Below are 18,723 nucleotides of genomic sequence, written 5' to 3' on the forward strand. Positions count from 1 at the left end.
TTTTTTTTATAGCCATATGCTTTTTTTCCTTTATGTAAATATTTTCTTTTGTTTGTTTGTTTTGTGCTTACACTTTTTAAGTCCTATAGAGCTCTCCATTCTCTCTTTGGTGTAGCATTGGAGTTCATCACAAGATTGTGGTACAGTCAAGTCAGTGCTGCCTCTCTGCACTACTAGAGCAGCTAAAATACTTAATAAATCATGCACATTACCTTCCATTTCACACTAACATTGTGTTCTGTGTGTGTGTGTGTGTGTGTGTGTGTGTGTGTGTTTTGTCCTTTTAGGGCCGCACCTGTGGCATAATGGAGGTTCCCAGGCTAGGGGTCTAATTGGAGCTATAGCTGCTGGCCTACACCATAGCCACACCAACACCAGATCCACGCCACATCTGTGACCTACACCACAGCTCACAGCACCGATGGATCCTTGACCCATTGAGCGAGGCCAGTGATCAAACCTGCAGCCTCATGGTTCCTAGTTGGATTCATGTCTACTGCGCCACGACGGGAACTCCCTAACATTCTGTTCTAAGTGGGCTAATATCTGGCTGTGGTTTCAGGAGTTCTTGGGATAATGTCATTTGATTAATCTGCAGATTTCTTTACAGTAACAATCTTTATCCATTCAGCATCTTAAAATCCCTTTGAATTTGTTCAGTTCATGCAACTTTCTTTTTTAAGATTTTTATTGATGCCTGGATTATACTCTAAAGGAAAAGGAAAATAGTGTCTGTTAAGTAGCAAAAATTTGTTAATCATATATGACTTGGAAGTGCATAGATTGTGTCTTTGTTGGAACTCTGCAACTTTTTCTTTTTTAACCTCATGATTGCTGTTACAATTTACATTTCAAAACTGTATGTTGAGGAGTTTCCATTGTAGCTCAGTGGAACGAACCCAGCTAGTATTCATGGGGACACGGTTTCGATCCCTGGCCTCACTTATCAGATTAAGGATCCGGCGTTTCTGTGAGCTGTGGTGTAGGTCAAAGACACAGTTTGGATCCTGCAGTGCTGTGGCTGTGGTGTAGGCCAGCAGCAACAGCTCCGATTTAACCCCTAGCCTGGGAATCTCCATATGCCACAGGTGCAGCCATAAAAGAGAAAAAAAAAGACAAAAAAAAACCTCCCAAACTGTATGTTAAAAGTGTTAAATATAAGTCTGCTTAGCGGCTTTGCTTCTAGGGTGGAGGGAGGCAAAGAAACCTTCTCAGTGTAAAAACCAAAATCTTTTGGTGTTTGAAAGAAAATTGATAAGAAATGTGTTAGAAAAGGTTCAACTTGGAGTTCTCTTGGTGGTGCAGTGGTTAAAGAATGCAACTAGGAACCATGAGGTTGTGGGTTTGATCCCTGGCCTTCCTCAGTGGGTTAAGGATCTGGCATTGCCTCGAGCTGTGGTGTAGGTTGCAGATGCAGCTTGGATCCCGCGTTGCTGTGGCTCTGGCGTAGGCTGGCGGTTACAGCTCCGATTAGACCCCTAGCCTGGGAACCTACATATGCCACGGGAAGCGGCCCTAGAAAAGGCAAAAAGACAAAAAAAAAAAAAAGATTCAACTTGTTTTATGAGGAAGTAGTTTCCCAAAACTTGATCAGAGACTTTTAAAAAGGATTTGCTTTGGGAGAAAGAGATACTACAAGGATAGTGACTGATCTATTATAAAAGATATTTTCAAAAGATTATGAATAAGGAATGAAAGGAGGGGGAATTAAGAGGCCCAGAATGATGTAAAAATAAAACTGATTATAGGGCATAAAGGGGATAATCTTTTATAGACAAAGTAAACTATTTGGAGTAAAAAAAAAGGTGGAACTTACACAAGATGAAGATGATAAAGGAAAAATTAGGAAACTAGAACATAAAATAAGATAGCCTGTTCTTCTAAGTGCCTTTCTTTTTTTTTGCTTTTTAGGGCCGAGCTCTTGGCATAGGGAAGTTCCCAGCTTAGGGCTCACATCAGAGCTATAGCCGCTGGCCTACACCACTGCCATAGCAACTCAGGATCTGAGCCCCTTCTGCGACCTACACCACAGCTCTTGGCAACACTGGATCCTTAACTCACTAAGTGAGGCCGGGGATTGAACCCGCATCCTCATGAATCCTAGTCAGGTTCATTAACCACTGAGCCATGAAGGGAGCTCCCTGAGTGTTCTTTAAAATGTACTTTGGTAAGAAATAAAATGAACCACCCCCATAGAATGTTTATGTTCTTGGTAACGAGCACTTTGTTAGTACTTTTATGGTTCAGCATTGAGGCTCCTGTGGTGGTTAACATAGTACCTTTGCCTCTGGAATGTACTAGCTATTGAGTGAATGTTCAAAGTGATCTGAAGTTACTTGAAATTTGTTTAATAAGTCCATACAATAACAAAATAATTTTCTTTATTTATAATATTTTTAGAAATTGGTTATTTGCCTTTGTTCTCATAACAAACACATTAAAAGCATTTTTACTTTTTGTTATTATTTTTTAGTGGCTGCAGCCAAAGCATATGGTGTTCCCAGGTCAGGGATTGAATCTGAGCTGCAGCTACAGCAATGCTGGATCCTTTAACCCACTATGAGGAGCCAGGGATCAAACTAGTGCCTCTGCAGCAACCTTAGCTACTGCAGTCACATTCTTAACCCACTGCACCATGGCAGGAGCTCCTAAAACCATTTTTTTTTTTTTTTAAGCATAGTAGGAACTGGGATTTCTTTAAAGCTTTTCAACTGAATGTGAGTATTTTGGTTATGGAAGCCAGATACACATGTGTATGTCTCTGTTGAATATAGTAAATTTTGGCCCAATTTTGAAGTAGAGAAGCATTTTTCTTCTTTGTAAAACCTGAAGTAGTATGTCCTTAATACACTTGAATACACTTGTGTGTTCTCTGTCTTATTTAGGGAAGCAGTGTTTCTTAGTCCTTCGTCAGCAGCAGTTTAACGTCCAGGCTCTTGTGGCGGTGGGAGACCATGCAAGCAAGCAGATGGTTAAATTTGCTGCCAAGTAAGTAAGCAATTATATCCTGTTGTCAGAATAAACAATGGTGGGAACCAGGACTCTCAGGGCTTTGGACCATTTTCATACATTAACATCAATGCTTCGTTTGTTTAAAAATGTAGTTATTTAAATTGTCAGTTCAGTGTTGCTGAATACATTAAACTTACAAAAGAGAAAATATGGAGCACAAGCTTGAAATTCATTTGGAACTGCTGAAGCAGCACTTTCTGCAGACAAGTCACATTTACTTTCAAGTAGAGTAACAAAAAGCCTGGCAGTCTCAACATAGCAAAGCAACTTTATTTTGTTGTGTTTCCTGAGCTGCTTCCCCCCCAACCCCCCCAGTTTGAGATTTGAATATTAAACAAGTTTTCTAACTGAATAATAGAAGTGTTTAAAATAAAAGAGTATGATTTTGCAAATGAGTCCATCCTGAAGAAAGTAAAACAGATGTGACATGTTATAACTTTTCACTTTGACAACTGGAAGGGTTTTATTTTATTTTAAAGAAAGGATAAAGTCTGCTCTTTCCTCCACAAAAGCATTTCAGTCTGTCTCAGGGTTCCTGTAGAAGCTCACTGTTTTGTCAGCTTGCAAGGGGCAAAATATAGAGATGGTGTAGTGGTTATGCATGCTAGAGCTCTCAGGTAATAAGCATTGGTGATGTGCCTAAGTTTTGTTTGTATGTTTTTCTCAATTTATTTCAAGTTTTACTTCCATAATAATGATCAAAGAAGAGTTGGAAAAATGGGCAGTTTTACATTTTATGCAATTCTTAGGCAAAATGTTTTAAGAAATTCAGTGAGTAAATGTTACATTTTTTTCTGTTGATTTTTATCTCTGTTCTTTATATATATGCTTTCAAAGATAAGTTAATATGGGTAGTATTATCAATTTTAGAACTAGAAAGAAACTAAAAAAAGATCCAATTTATTATCTTAATTTATGTATGGGCCCTCCCTGACTCCTTCAGCACAGTGTTTTACATAGAGTAGATACCTGACAGCTGGTTTTGGTTTACAGATTTGTTTATGAAATTTAGTTTTATTGTTATCTTATCAATGTCTGCCCTCTGGTTTAGACTCCATGCCATTAATTATATTAGTTAACGATGAGCAAAGATATCAGTACTACTAGCACTACTAGGCCCACCTCTCCCTATCTCCCAGTCCTGCTGTCTGGAGACTCAGTTTCATCTCTTCTGCCTGGAACTTTTGTGATTAGGATGGCTGTTTTCATTTCTAGTCCTTAAAGGTGTATCCATGTGAGGTACCTTTGTCACCTACTCTGTTAAAGTCAGTCTATATCCTATGAAGTGGGACATAGTAAACCTGGATCCTGGAAATAAATTTTGTCTGCACAGGGAAGCTTCTTTAAGAGCCCCTGAAAACCACAAATGTATATGCTAAATTGTATTTAAAGTATGGGAAAATAACTGGGAAAAAGTCAGGTCAGCTTCAAATCAACAAACAAACTTTATGGCTTCGATCTTTTATATGTTAAATTGGTTCTGAAAACTAATGTGTGGGGCTGACTTTTTTTTTTTTTTTTGCCTTTTCTAGGGCCACTCCTATGGCATATGGAGGTTCCCAGGCTAGTGGTCTAATAGGAACTGTAGCCACCAGCCTATGCCACAGCAACTTGGGATCCGAGCTGCATCTGCAACCTACACCACAGCTCATGGCAACACCGGATCCTTAACCCACTGAACGAGGCCAGGGATCGAACCCGCAACCTCATGGTTCCTAGTCGGATTCGTTAACCACTGTGCCATGATGGGAACTCCCAGGGCTGACATTTTTGTGTAGAATGTATTTTTCTTTAAACTGCATTATAACCTCAGTGTTACAGTCTTAAAAAATTATAGCCTAAAAGTTTTGGAAATCCCATTTACCCTTAACATTCACTAAGTCATTCTGCTGTCAAGAGAATAGTCAATTCATTTGATGTCCTTAGAGGTAGACGCTTTAAAGTAGTCCACAAATAGTTATTTCTTATTCTGGATCTTCTCAGAAGCTCCTGGAGCTTGATCAGCAGCAGTTGGCCATTATCAGATGTCAACCAAGGCTTGCTGGGCTGAGAGCTCTTGAATACAGAACTTAGTTCACTAATGCTCTTATAATATATGTTAAAGAAAGGCTTTAATCTAAATGGGATAGTGTGTGAATGATTTTTTTTTTTAAGATAAGGGAAGATTTTAGATAATTTAGCCTGGATTTCATAATCCTGAAGTAGAACTCAATCAAGATCTAGATTTTAATCTGAATTCAGGCTTAACAATTAAGTTGTGACTTCCTTTTGTTTTTCTTTTCTTTTTAAAGCAAAGAAAGACTACATAGCTATTTTTAGTCTCTTAAAACTGGACTTTAGTAATGTATGGGAAAAAATGGTTTCATAATAGAGCTGTTGCAAATTATTAAAGCTTTTGACTGGTTATATGCAAGTGAATGGAGCCAATTTTATACAATAGGTTTAACATGTGGTACTTAAGGATGATTATTTAACTTTTGATACTACAGATGTGTTAAGGTATCTAGCCTGAGTGATGAAGAATAAATGTGTTAATAGCTTTTGCTATCATGTGAAAAAGGAAAATTCTCATGATTCTCTGTGGTTAAAAAAAATGATGAGTTTTTAATTTTTGTGGCTGGTTGATAAAATAATTTTCTTAGGATCATGATTTCTTGCTTCTGATAGGTCAGTCAGCTTGTCTTTTTTACCTGACTTTACAGTACTTCTAAGGTAGTTCAGAAATCCTGATCTTTCTTAGTAATGGATGTCTAAAGCACATGTCCTTTGTGACAGAAAGCCAGTAGCATGATGTTGTATTCAAAGTACCAATTTTTTTCCCCTTTTTTTGGCTGCACCTGCAGCATATTGAAGTCCCCAGGCTAGGGGGCGAATCAGAGCTGCAGCTGAGGCTTACACCACAGCCACCGCAACACCAAGCCGCATCTGTGACCTACACCAGAGCTTGCATCAATGCCAAATCCTTAACCCACTGAGTGGGGCCAGGGATTGAACCCACATCCTCATGGAGACTGCATTGGGTCCTTAACTCCTTAAGCCACAGTGGGAATTACAAAGTACTAATTTTCTTTTTTTTTTTTTTTTTTTGGTCTTTTTGCCTTTTCTAGGGCCGCTCCCACAGCATATGGAGGTTCCCAGGCTAGAGGGCGAATCAGAGCTGTAGCCAAAGCCACAGCAACGCAGAATCTGAGCCGAGTCTGCAACCTACACCACAGCTCACGGCAATGCCAGATCCTTAACCCGCTGAGCAAGACCAGGGATCTAACCCACAACCTCAAGGTTCCTAGTCGGATTCATTAACCGCTGCACCTCCAAGAGAACTCCCAAGTGCTGTTTTTATCTGAAATCTTTAATGGTTTCCTATTTCCAACCATGTCCAATATTAATTCTGTCTGCTAGCTCCCCCTGTTATTTCCCACTACTTCTCAGTTATACACGCTTCAGATTGAGCAGTCTCTCCACATCTACAAGGATTGCTTTTCTTATTTTACTTCTTATTGTAAAGGCTTTGGCTTTATTCATTAAATCCTCATTCTTTGTCACTTAGCTTGTTAAGCCCCCCCTTTTTTTTACTTTTTAGCTAACTTACACATAGAACTCTGTAAATTCATTACTTCCATTTAGCATTTACTGTCATATTTACAATTTTGTTCATGCCAACTGAAGCCAGTGATGTCCATGTTGTGTACAAACGAAGACCTCACTGTAGTTTGAATAGTGACATGCCAAATGAGATGGGTTACTAGGTGGTATTGGGTAATTAAGAGCTATTCTGAACTTTAAAAGCCTATGTCATTCAAGCAGATTTGTTGAAATCTATTTTCATCTGTTTGAGGGCAGTAGATCACTAATAGTACAATAGTTTCCATACAAGGGAAAATGTTTCCATTTCCAGTTCTTATAGTGATCGGATTAGATACCTATTTGATTAAAATTTCAATTAATAATAGTACATTGTTGACTTTCACTGAAAAGGGATGTTTTATAAAATTACCAACTGGTATTTATTTATTTATTTATTTGCTTTTTAGGGCTGCCCCTGTGGCGTAGGGAAGTCCCCAGGCTAGGGGTTGAATCCGAGCTGTAGCTACCAGCTATGCCACAGCCACAGCGATGCAGGATCTGAGCTGTGTCTGCGACCTGCAGCATAGCTCACGGCACTGCTGCATCCTTAACCCTCTGGGCGAGGCCAGGGATTGAACCCACATCCTCATGGATCCTAGTTGGGATTGTTAACCACTGAGCCATGAAGAGAACTCCCCAACTGGTATTTAAATGGTCATTCTTGGATTGCTCTTTGCAGAACTTTGGTTAATTATGAGGCCTAATTATCCCGAACCAACCTCAGAGTTAATGTTTTATGTAATTTGTGAACAAACATTCTTCATATTACTAGTATTAAAGTAAAAATAGGGAAAAATTAAATCTAGAACTGGATCTGAGGGTAGAGTTTTTTAGTAAACTAAATGTCGGCAATTTAGTTTTAGGAAACTTTAATATTGTTAATTTGAATTTTGTTTTTAGTGTTTGTTTTTATTTTCTTTAAAAATATGCTTTGATTTAAAATTAAGGGCTGTAATCATAAGGCCTTTCTATTAGTTTTATATTTGTAGGTATTTAACATGATAAAACTAATTTAAGTATTCACTGAGGGTCCTTGATATTGTTTGTTCCACTAAGGAGAGCCCACTGATATACGTCTGTTGAGTAGTACTTAAGTCCTACCAAGCTTATTTTCAACTTAAAATTCTTGAGGTTTTGGTGAGGAAAATGAGTTCACAAAATAAGTCATCATAGAACTACTAGGGTGATTTAAACGTTTAATTTCTACAATGTGCCAGTGTAATAGAGGGCCAGAAAGCATAGGGACTTGGCTCCTTACTAACTAGGCATGTGATTTCATAAATTGTTTACTGTGTGTTAGTCTTACTTCATTCTTTAAAACTAGACCCTTCTTTGAACATGTTTATTTCTTCTGGCCTGGGAAATACTGAGATTGGATGTGGTACTAATTCACTGTAACTGTAAATAGTTACTCGACATATAAACCATGTTTGTGCATGCCTTAGAATAGGAATATAGATTTTTATTATCAAAAGGTGGTTTATTATTTTTAAAAGTACTTACATAATTTGTGTTTTTTAGATGCTGTTTAACTGGCAAATATATAGTTTCTCATGTTCAAGCATTTTGAGTCCTCTACCATAATGCTTTTTTTTTTTTTTTGGCTTTTTAAGGCTGCGCCTGTGGCATATGAAAGTTTCCAGGTTAGGGAATTGGAGCTACAGCTGCTGGCCTATGCCACAGCAACTCAGGATCCAAGCTGCATCTGCAACCTACACAACAGCTCACGGCAACACCGGATCCTTAACCCAGTGAGCAAGGCCAGGGATCTAATCTGCAACCTCATGGATACTAGTTGGGTTCATTTCTGCTGTGCCACGACGGGAACTCCAATGCATTATATATTTAATTTACAGCATTGTAGCATCTCTGTGTTTGTATATTACGGAAAAAAAACTAGTGTGTAGCAACTTTATAGCCTGTTCTCTTTTCAACTACTCTTGTTATACCTTGCCCAGGATTTAAAAATTATTAAGTTGAATATGGGCAGTTATATAGATCTGTGGAGCACATTTCTCATTGAGTACAGTAAGATTCAGCAAATTATTTCTGACATCTAGAAAGCTTTCAAACTTGTTGGCAGTTTTGCTGAATACTTTCAGTATTCACATTTCTTTAAGTGTTTAAATTTTAAGAGTTTTTGTTATTTAGAATATCTAAATATGCAGAAAGAAGAGCTTAGAATAGTGTTTTTAATCATTATTGATTTTGGGGGGAAGGGGAAGAGGAAATAAATAGGAATAAAATGGGAATCGTTTTGAAAAATATGAGCTCATGCCTGCCTAAAATTATAATTTTGGTCATCATTTAGCTTTCACCAACTTCCAAGTTTATCTCTACTATTAACAAGTAACAGCATATGTTTGTATAGGATTTCTTACATATTTTAGGCCTTTATTGTGACAATCTAGTATAATTAAGCACTTTGAGGGGCTTAAATTTGTGGTGCCTAAAACAATATAAAATCAAAGGGCAAAACCAGTATTCATACAAAGCTTATGCTGCCAACTTTCCATCATTATCTTGGGTATACTCAGTCGATTATATGAATCATGATGGGATACCTTCAGTGACCTCTGCAAAAGGTACCATATATTTTTTTAGAGGAACGTCCATGGAAATAAGCTTCCTTCTTCCCTATACACACACCTGAACTTTTATTGCATGTGAAATATTTTTAAAATTTAAGAAAGTATCTGTAATTAAAAGTTGGTATGCTGATTACCCTTGCTTTATCTTGCCAAGCTTTTCAGTATCTAGCATGAATTTTTTTATTTATGGGGTGCAACCCAGTAAAAGTTCAGTGCGATGATCACCAATAGCTTCCTTTTCTCATGTACAGGGAAAATAACAAATTATAATATAACAATAGCAGCAATAATAGCTAACTATGACTATACATCAACTATGGAGCTGCAGAGTGCCATACTTGCATTTTTCCCCTTGATCCTCATAGCAGCAGTATTAAGTATAGATAGGATTTTGTCTTTTTTTTTTTTTCTTGTCTGTTTTTACAGATACGGACATTGATAGTTAAAATACTAAGATCCTAGGAGCTCTTCTCGTGGGCAGTGGAAACGAATCCAACTACTATCCCTGAGGATGCGGTGGGTTCAATCCCTGGCCTCGCTTAGTGGGTCACGGATCCGGCATTGCCATGAGCTGTGGTGTAGTTTGCAGACATGGCTCAGATCTTGTGTCATTGTGGATGTGGCTGTGGCATACCCTGGCAGCTGCAGCTCCAATTTGATCCCTAGCCTGGGAACTTCCATCTGCCATGGGTACAGCCCTAAAAAAGCAAAATAAAATAAAATACTAAGGTCTCTTTGACCTCCAGGGCCCGTGCTTCTTCTATGTCATCCTGCCTAAGACTGTGTAAGGATATTAGTTCAAACCCTCCACAATATATATAGCTCACATAGAATACAACCTTAAGGTCAGTGAAATATATTAGTGACTGGGAAAGGGAAGTCCCATTGCTTTCTGCCTTACTAATATCTTTTCTAGATGTATAGTTTTTTTCTGGATAAATATCCTCAAGTGATTTTGGGTTTTTTTTGTTTGGTTTTTTTTTTTTTTTTTGCTTTTGGTTTTTAGGGCTGAACCTGTGGCATATGGAGATTCCCAGGCTAGGGATGGAATCTGAGCTTCAGCTGCCAGTCTACACCACAGCCACAACAATGCCACATCCAAGCCACGTCTGTGACCTACACCACAGCTCTTGGCAAAGCCGGGTCCTTAATCCACCGAGGGAGGCCAGGGATTGAACCTGCATAGTAGTCGGGTTCCTTACCACTGAGCCATGACAGGAACTCCCTATTTTGCTTCTTGAGAGTGATAATGACTTTAATTTTTTTTTATCTTTTTATTTATTTTATTTATCTATTTATTTTTGTCTTTTTGCCATTTTCTATGGCCATTCCTACGGCATATGGAGGTTTCCAGGCTAGGGGTCAAATCATAGCTACAGCCCAGACTACGCCACAGCCACAACAATTCTAGGATCCAAGCTGTGTCTGCGACCTCCAGCGTAGCTCACAGCAACACCGGACCTTAACTCACTGAGTGAGGCCAGGGATGGAATCCTCATCTTCATGGATCCTATTCAGGTTTATTAACCACTGGGCCACCAAGGGAACTCCCAAAACTCACTATACTCTTAAAAGAGATAGTGATGTTTGCATAGTGAGCGGGTGGAAACTTAAGAATCTTATCTCTTTGCTGGCTGCTTATGTGTGGAGGTGAGGCAAAGAAAGAAGTGAAAAATGACTTAAAAGTTTCTAATTTGAGGAACTATGTGAAAGGAACACCATCAACCTTGGGTAAATTCCCACGATGGGCTGGGACTGAACACCACTCTCTGGAGCTGGGATATCTCCTTCCCTTGGAGCACTTGGCTGGTATGGATACTAGAACAGGGGTCGGGCTCTGTTAGCAAAGAAGAAAGGGTGAGTGGATTGTACAGACAGCCCAGAGTATCTCCCAAACTTGCTTATTACTGCTTGAGTAAATTGGAGAGAAGTTCCAGCTTTCTGAATTGATGAAAAGCCCAAAGATTGAAATAGGTTGTGTTTGTTTGTTTAGGGCTGCACGTGTGGCATATGGAAGTTCCCAGACTAGGGGTTGAATAGGAGCTGCGGCTGCTGGCCAACACCACAGCCACAGCAATGCAGGATCCTTAACCAACTAAGTGAGGCCAGGGATAGAACCCTTGTCTTCAAGGATACTAGTTGGGTTTGTTACCGCTGATCCACAGTGAGAACTCCCCAAAATAGGTTGTTTTACTGGAACCGTTTTATTTTTCTGACTGTTAAGATTCTGCTTCCCCCATTCCAAGTCATCCTCTCATTCTAAATGTTTTCAAGTAGCTATGGAACAATTTGGCCTTAAAACTCCTTACTTTTCTCCCACTATCTTCACCATTACTTCACTTTAACAACTCACTGCTGTAGTCACAGCTTGGATTTTGCCTGAGAATTTCATTTTAAACTCCAGTGGCCATTCTCTCTAACCATAATTTCCACCTTTCTACCTCTGTTGCCTCCTAATCTTCTCTTGGACCACATCTAGACTTCTAGTTTGTTTGTTTGCTTTTTCTTTTTTTGGCTGCAGTGCCCAGGCTAGGGATTGAATCTGAGCTATAGCTGCAAGCAATATTGGGTCCTTAACCCACTGCACCCGGCTGGAGGTCAAACCCACGCTATGGCAGAGACAATGCCAGGTCCTTAATCTGCTGTGCCACAGCAGGAACTCCAAGACTTCTATGGTTTGGGTTTTTGTTTGTTTTTGCTTTTTAGGGACACACCCTTGGCATATGGGTTCCCAGGCTAGAGGTCAAATTGGAGCTAAAGCTGCAGGCCTACACCACAGCCACAGCAATGCCAGATCCGAGCCGAATCTGTGACCTATACCACAGCTCATGGCAATGCCAGATCCTTAACCCACTGAGCAAGGCCAGGGATCAAACCCGCAACCTCATGGTTCCTAGTTGGAATTGTTTCTGCTGCACCACAGTGGGAACTCCAACCTCTAGGTTTTTTTGTTTTAACAATCTCATTTTCTCCTAGTTCTTTTCTGTCCCTTTTTGACCTCACAATCCTAGTTCTATTCCTAAAACTACTTTGACTGCATCCTTATCCACTGTTTCTCTCTCTTTGTTTCTTTTGCCCTGCAAATGCCCTACCAACTCCTTGTCCCATACACTCCTGACCCCATAATCTAGCACCAGCCTTAAAGATTGTATTGTGTTATTGTAGCAAACAATTGATTTTTATTCCTCAGCTGGTTCAGTATACTACTTTAAAGTAAAAGTAGAGGTTTATAGGCTATCTCTGTTTTCATTGTTTCACTGAATTCTTCAGGATCTCATTCCTCTTTATCCCTTAGTTTCTGAGTATAATTTTTGTAAAATAAAAATTTAGAAAATAGTTGAGTTCCATTGCTTAATATATTATCAGTCTTCTATTATGATTAAAAACATATGAATGATAATATATAAATTCTAGTGGATTCTGTTGTTTAAAGCAAAAATCTTATAGATGTTTTTTGCATACTTTAGAAATTTGAAGATCAGTGAAGCAAGCAGTAATTCAGATGAATATTTAGTAACATTCACTTTGGGAGGCTAGCAGTTTAGTGAGCCAACTAACCATTCTGCTAGAATCTCTAGTTTGGAAAATAGCATAGAAATATGTCCCTGAGAAAAAGGCCATTCCTAATCCTCATTTAATTTTCATTCTGTCTTAAAGCTATCTTTATATAAATGCTTGTAATGATCTCTAGTACTAGCAGAGTGCCTAATAAATAAGTTTATTTATTCTCAAGGTGTTTCCATTTTGAATAGTGCAACCCAAAGAGACTGGACATTTAAAATGTGTGAACTCCTACACAACAAAGTGAGAGAAATAGTGGTATTTATATGTTAATTCCATGAGGCCCTACATTTAACTCTATTCCCTCTGGCCATATACCAGGTGGAAAAAAGCAAGGACTCCACTATTAAAAATACCAAATCAGATAGTTCCAGCTGGGGTTCCCTAATCATTTAAAAGGCAAAATATGAGGTCACTTTTAATATCTTAAGTAGATAACTGTCGTAACATTTACTTTAGATATTAAATCTGAATTGCTTACCTTGGCCTTACTGACTAGATTGTACTGCTGGCAGTTTCTAGCTTTTAGTATTTTCCTTAAGAGCAATATTGACACAATATGGAGACAGTTGTTTTCTGCAAATTATCTTCCCTAGGAATATCCAATTCATCAATATACTAATCCCCGAAAAGTTGACTCACTAATTGGATTTAAGTGCCACAGGACTCTTCAGCACATTATTTTAATCAATTTGTTGGAAAGATCAATTTCCTTATGGTTGAATGCATATAGAAATAAAACATCTAAATGAGTCACATAGGAAGGTTGGCACATCTCATTCCCTAGAGATTTTTAAAAACAGGTTCTTAATTATGTATCTGAAATGGTTTGAGGTCTTTAAATGAAATGTGTGTGGAAGCAAGAAGAGAGGATACCTATCCAGGCCACTGTTTCTGGATCCCCCATCTTATGTTGATATTAATGTTCTAAGATTTAGTAGATGTTGTTTGAGTTGAGATGAGAAGTCATCCCTTTTTTTTCTTTTTAAAATTATTGTTTATTTAGTGCCATTTTAAAATAAACAAGAGTAGTCTGTTATAGTTGAGTCTTATAAAGACAAGTTTTTTTAAAAGCAGCTGTATAGGCCTTTCTGTATTGACTGCTATTGAGGACTATAGTGAATGTAAACACAGGTTTTAAAGTTTAAAATTAAGCTATAGTGACTAATGTAAAGGCCTATACTTCATTCAAATAGCAGATGTTAAAGTTAAAAATTGCATTTTGCTATTTGTGCTTATGTCACACCCTTAGCACAGAGATATTTAGATTCTAAAAAAAGGCTTATTCAGGCTGTTTGTGTACATATGTATTTTATTTTCTTCATATTAGTCATTGTGGTTAGGTGATTTATTGGTATCTGATGAATCACAAGTATGTTTCTCATTCTCTAGTGAGTCACCTAGCTACATACGAGCTTGTTTGTTTATTTTCTTTCCCTTCTAGATCTTTCATTTAAAAATAACTTTTATGTAGTTGGTAGATTAAATATTCAGTTTGCACACTAATTTTTAGAACTGTTAAATAACAAAATAATACTCAGAAGAAGGCTCATTGATTTAGGAAACATTGATTTAGCACCCGCTCTGCTCCAGGTACTCTTGGGGCCTGGGATAAACATTGACACCATTTATCACATAGGGAATTTAATCTGGGGAGAGAGCAAACCTAAACAACTGCATCAGAGGTATGTTACAGGTCCTGTGGTGTAAGTATATATACATCTCATCTACAGCCTCCATCTACAGTGGAAGCCCAGAGGATAGGACATTAGTGTGCCCCTTGAGCATCATGTGGATAAGTTGGTGAATGTGGGCTAGGTCATTAGATTGCAACTCTTTGAGCAGCAGTACACCTAGATGGTTTATTATACCTCTTTGTTGGAATGAGGCTCTTATCTATTGGATTACAGAACTTCTGTATTCAGCCTTGTCCAGTTATACATTTGTACTGAAAACTTTGATAAGTATATGCTTTAAAAGTGTATCTAAAGTCTAGTGTCAAAAATTCCCAATTTATAGGATTAATTCTTCTAAGTTAAATGTAACTTTAATAATTTCATTATGTTTATACAAAGATTCTGATTTCTGTTGAGGCTGGCAACAACAGCAGGACATCAAGATGTATCAGTGGAGAAGGCAGCATGATTCTTGGGCATTTTGAAAACTACTTGTGAAAGGCCTATTATTTCTAGTTTCTTTCACATACACTAATGTGGCAGCTCATGAGCTTCTAAGAATAAGAATGCATTATTTCAGAGTGAGCTGTTGATGCATTCTGGAGTATTTAAAATTTGGTGCTTATTTGTGAGTCTGTAACACAACTAGTGTAGTAACCAGCATGTGCTCTTCTTAGTAGCTGTGTGATCTTGGGCTTTTTACTTGACCTTTTAGAATTTCAGTTTTTCCAACAGTAAAATGGTAGTAATACCCACTTTGTAGGTCTTTGTGAGGTTTAACTGAGATGATATATGTATAAAGTACATAAAAGGAAATTTCTGAAGTGACATGGGAATAATAATACTTTAGGTATTTATATATATCAAGGTCAGTTTCCTTTGAGCTATAACAATTGCTTCTTCAACTTTGAAGAAAATGAACAAAACTGATGTTGAAGAATGACACAAAATTTATAATGCACTCCATATTTTTTGCAAATGAGAAGAATGTGGGAGAAGTAAAGTATAGGCTGGGTATATGATGGGAAACAAACTTTTAAATTTACATGTTATTTGACAATGGAATTCTTAATAAGTATATTCTTATAATTAAAAATGACAAAAATAGAAGAGCAAACTGTGCCATTTCCTAGTGAGGGACAGTATGAATTGGGAGTGATTCTTTGTTCTCTAAGAGAGGATTTGCCAGAGTCAGCATCTCACACTGGGACTCAACAACAAGAGATGGATGAAGTACTTCTTTCCCAGATCTACTCCTCCATCATATACATGCCAGATGGTGGTCTCACTAGAGTCATGTGTTGTTAAATACTTTTCACCTACAAATCACCTGCTCCAATAGTCTTTTCTCAGTCATTTTGATTCTTGTACTCTATCCCAGTAGTCTCCAAAGGGTGATTTGCTCAAGGTTACCTACCTGAGGAAAAGAAAAATAAACTTCTCTTTCTTTCCTTCCTTTTTTATCTAAAAGTATGGGGAAATTTTTGAGTTTTTCTAATAGTTAAGTTATAGATAAACACTGAGCCTATCACTCAGATCTCAGAAGGTCACATGTCACCCATAGCATGTGTGGTCTCTGAAGAAAGACTGCAAGATTCCATTAACACAAAGGACCTGACACTGGTACCCTAACTCTGATTCACTTTCAGCATACTGTATCCAGTTGCAGTTTATTGTGCCTGGTTAACTGGTTTGGGGGATTACATTTTTTATATTTATTAAGATGATAAAGTGACCCTCAGAAAATGGACAAGAGGGAGTTCCTGTCGTGGCTCAGTGGTTAACAAATCTGACTAGGAACCATGAGGTTTCGGGTTCGATCCCTGGCCTTGCTCAGTGGATTAAGGATCTGGTGTTGCCGTGAGCTGTGGTGCAAGTCGCAGACATGGCTCGGATCCCATGTTGCTGTGGCTCTGTTGTAGGCTGGCATCTACAGCTCCAATTAGACCGCTAGCCTGGGAACCTCCATGTACCGCAGATGCAGCCCTAGAAATGGCAAAAAGACAAAAAAAAAAAAGAAAGAAAGAAAGAAAATGGACAAGTGGATTTAAAGGATTTCTACCAAGAGACTATAGATTGAAGCTAAAACTTAAAACATAAGCAAAAACATGAAAATGTTAGTGCTGACACTTTTACTAATAGTGTAAGATCTTTGTATCAGCCACATTTTGAAGTTTGTTTTTTTAAATGATAGTCCAATCAAATCTGACAGGATTTCAGTATTCCCCTAACTAGAAATTATCAGGAAAAGTAAGTGAAGTATAGATTTGCTATTGCATTAAGTACAGATCACTATTGCTAATTATGAATTTCACCCCAAGTTTATATTTACTCTAAGGTAATACTTAAATTTAGTATGTAACTTTAAAATAAATGTATGTAACTTTAAAATAAATAAATCGGGGTGCATATACACCCATTTTTTACTGGTAGAGTAAATCAAATTACCAAAAATGTTTGGAGACAGCTCTTCAGTCCTGTAGTTGATATACTATCTACAACTATCTATGTTAAGCCTACATAGAGGTTACTGTCTTTCTACCTGTATTAACTCTGTAGTTAATATATTAAATAGTCTCTCCTTTTTTGTTTTCTGTCTTTTTAGGGCCACACCGAAAGCATGTGGAAGTTCCCAGGCTAGGGGTCAAATTGGAGCTACAGCTGCCAGCATACGCCACAGCCACGGTAATGCCAGATCCAAGCTGTGTCTGCGACCTACACCATAGCTCACAACAGTGCCAGATCCTTAACCCACTGAGCAAGGCCAGGGATCAGACTCAAGTCCTCATGGATACTAGTTGAGTTCTTACCTCAGAGCCATAAGGTGAACTCCCAAATAGTCTCTTGTTTTTCAAACATGTTACTTCCTTGCACCTCTAATACTATTGTTTTAAATTTTTTTTAAGTCTCTTCTTCTCTCCCAGAGTTCTATCATTGTCTTAAAAATTTCTGAAGGATAGTAAACAATAGGTATGTATGAATGATATCTGCCTCCAAAAAAACTGATTTGTGTGAAAAACCAAGAAGTAATTACGGATAAGTTGTTTTAAGATTGTTTTAGGCAGTCCTGATTTTGAAATGTGTTTATAACCCTTCCTTCCTCTGAGTAGTCACTTTGAAAAGTAGTCACCTGGATGGATAAATTCTGTATTTGATAAGAAATCAACTCTAATATTTCATGATTAAATTTAGTATATCTGCTTTTCAAAAATTCTTTACAATGCATAATACACACCATGTTTCAATGACATACAAATTAACTTATTAAGTGTTGGCAGCATTAAGGAATTACTCATTAGTGTGTTATTTTAGATCATGAAGCTTACTCCCTTCAGTAAGTACTGAAACTATTTTGACAACTTTAACAGAATCTTTGAAACCTATTTTATTCATTCTTCTTTTTTAACTTTTTCTTAATGACACAGTGAACATCTATTACTATGATAGCTATGTGTTGTTTCCCACTTTCTTATTTTTATTTTTCTTTATTCTAATAGTTCCAACACTTTTTAAGTTTGTTGTTTTCTTATGTAATATAGACATGAAAACTTAGAGTCAAGATTGATAAGAAGTACAGATAGTGAAAGTATCCGTGGGGTTATTAAGGTAAACTTAATATCTGTGTGGTTACTAATAGTAAACTGTATGGCATTCATGTTGGGAAGATGGGATTTTATTCCTTCAGATAACCGAGTACTGTTTATTTTTCTTCCAAGGTGCATGTTTTGTAATTGGGTTATTTGTACTCCATATCATTTGTTTAAAAAACAAAAAAACTTGATAGCCTAAAATATTTTTATAAAATATTTTATATGAAGAATGATGCTTTTTACAATTTTTTCCCTAAAGACAGTTCGTTAGTAGTAAAACTAATTAAATTGACATTGATAGTTCCTAACGGATGACATGAAGTCTGTTCTATCTATTAAAGCATTGTAATGCTTCTTCTAATTTATTTGTCGAGTGATTACTTATGTTTAGGGACAGAAAGGTGATTGGAAAATGAAAGAAGTATAAAACAATGCAGTAATAATGTGTTTGGAAGGGAAGTGTTGGTAATAAAAATAGCTGACTTTGCTCTTGAAAAGATATATTTAATTTACTTCGCCCATTTCTCCTACAATAAGGTAGTTCCCAGGATTTCCTCTGTTTTTCATCATGGATTTTTTTTTCTGCTATATCCTCCATAAAAGTTGAAAACATTTTGTTGCCTGTTAGACATTACTGCCTTTCAAAATGCAGCATGCTGGCATGTTAGT

General features: G+C 37.4%; 1 protein-coding gene across 1 annotated transcript in view; it reads left to right on the forward strand.

Annotated features, from left to right (window-relative positions):
• DARS1 (aspartyl-tRNA synthetase 1) overlaps positions 1 to 18,723 on the forward strand; it is a 77,236-nt gene that overhangs the window by 26,987 nt on the left and 31,526 nt on the right. Inside the window, exon 4 of the mRNA XM_047772027.1 lies at positions 2,886 to 2,988. Within this exon, the coding sequence (XP_047627983.1) occupies positions 2,886 to 2,988 (103 nt within the window). The remainder of the gene's footprint in view (positions 1 to 2,885; positions 2,989 to 18,723) is intronic.

Source organism: Phacochoerus africanus, chromosome 3 (assembly GCF_016906955.1).
Source record: "Phacochoerus africanus isolate WHEZ1 chromosome 3, ROS_Pafr_v1, whole genome shotgun sequence".
Taxonomy (NCBI): domain Eukaryota; kingdom Metazoa; phylum Chordata; class Mammalia; order Artiodactyla; family Suidae; genus Phacochoerus; species Phacochoerus africanus.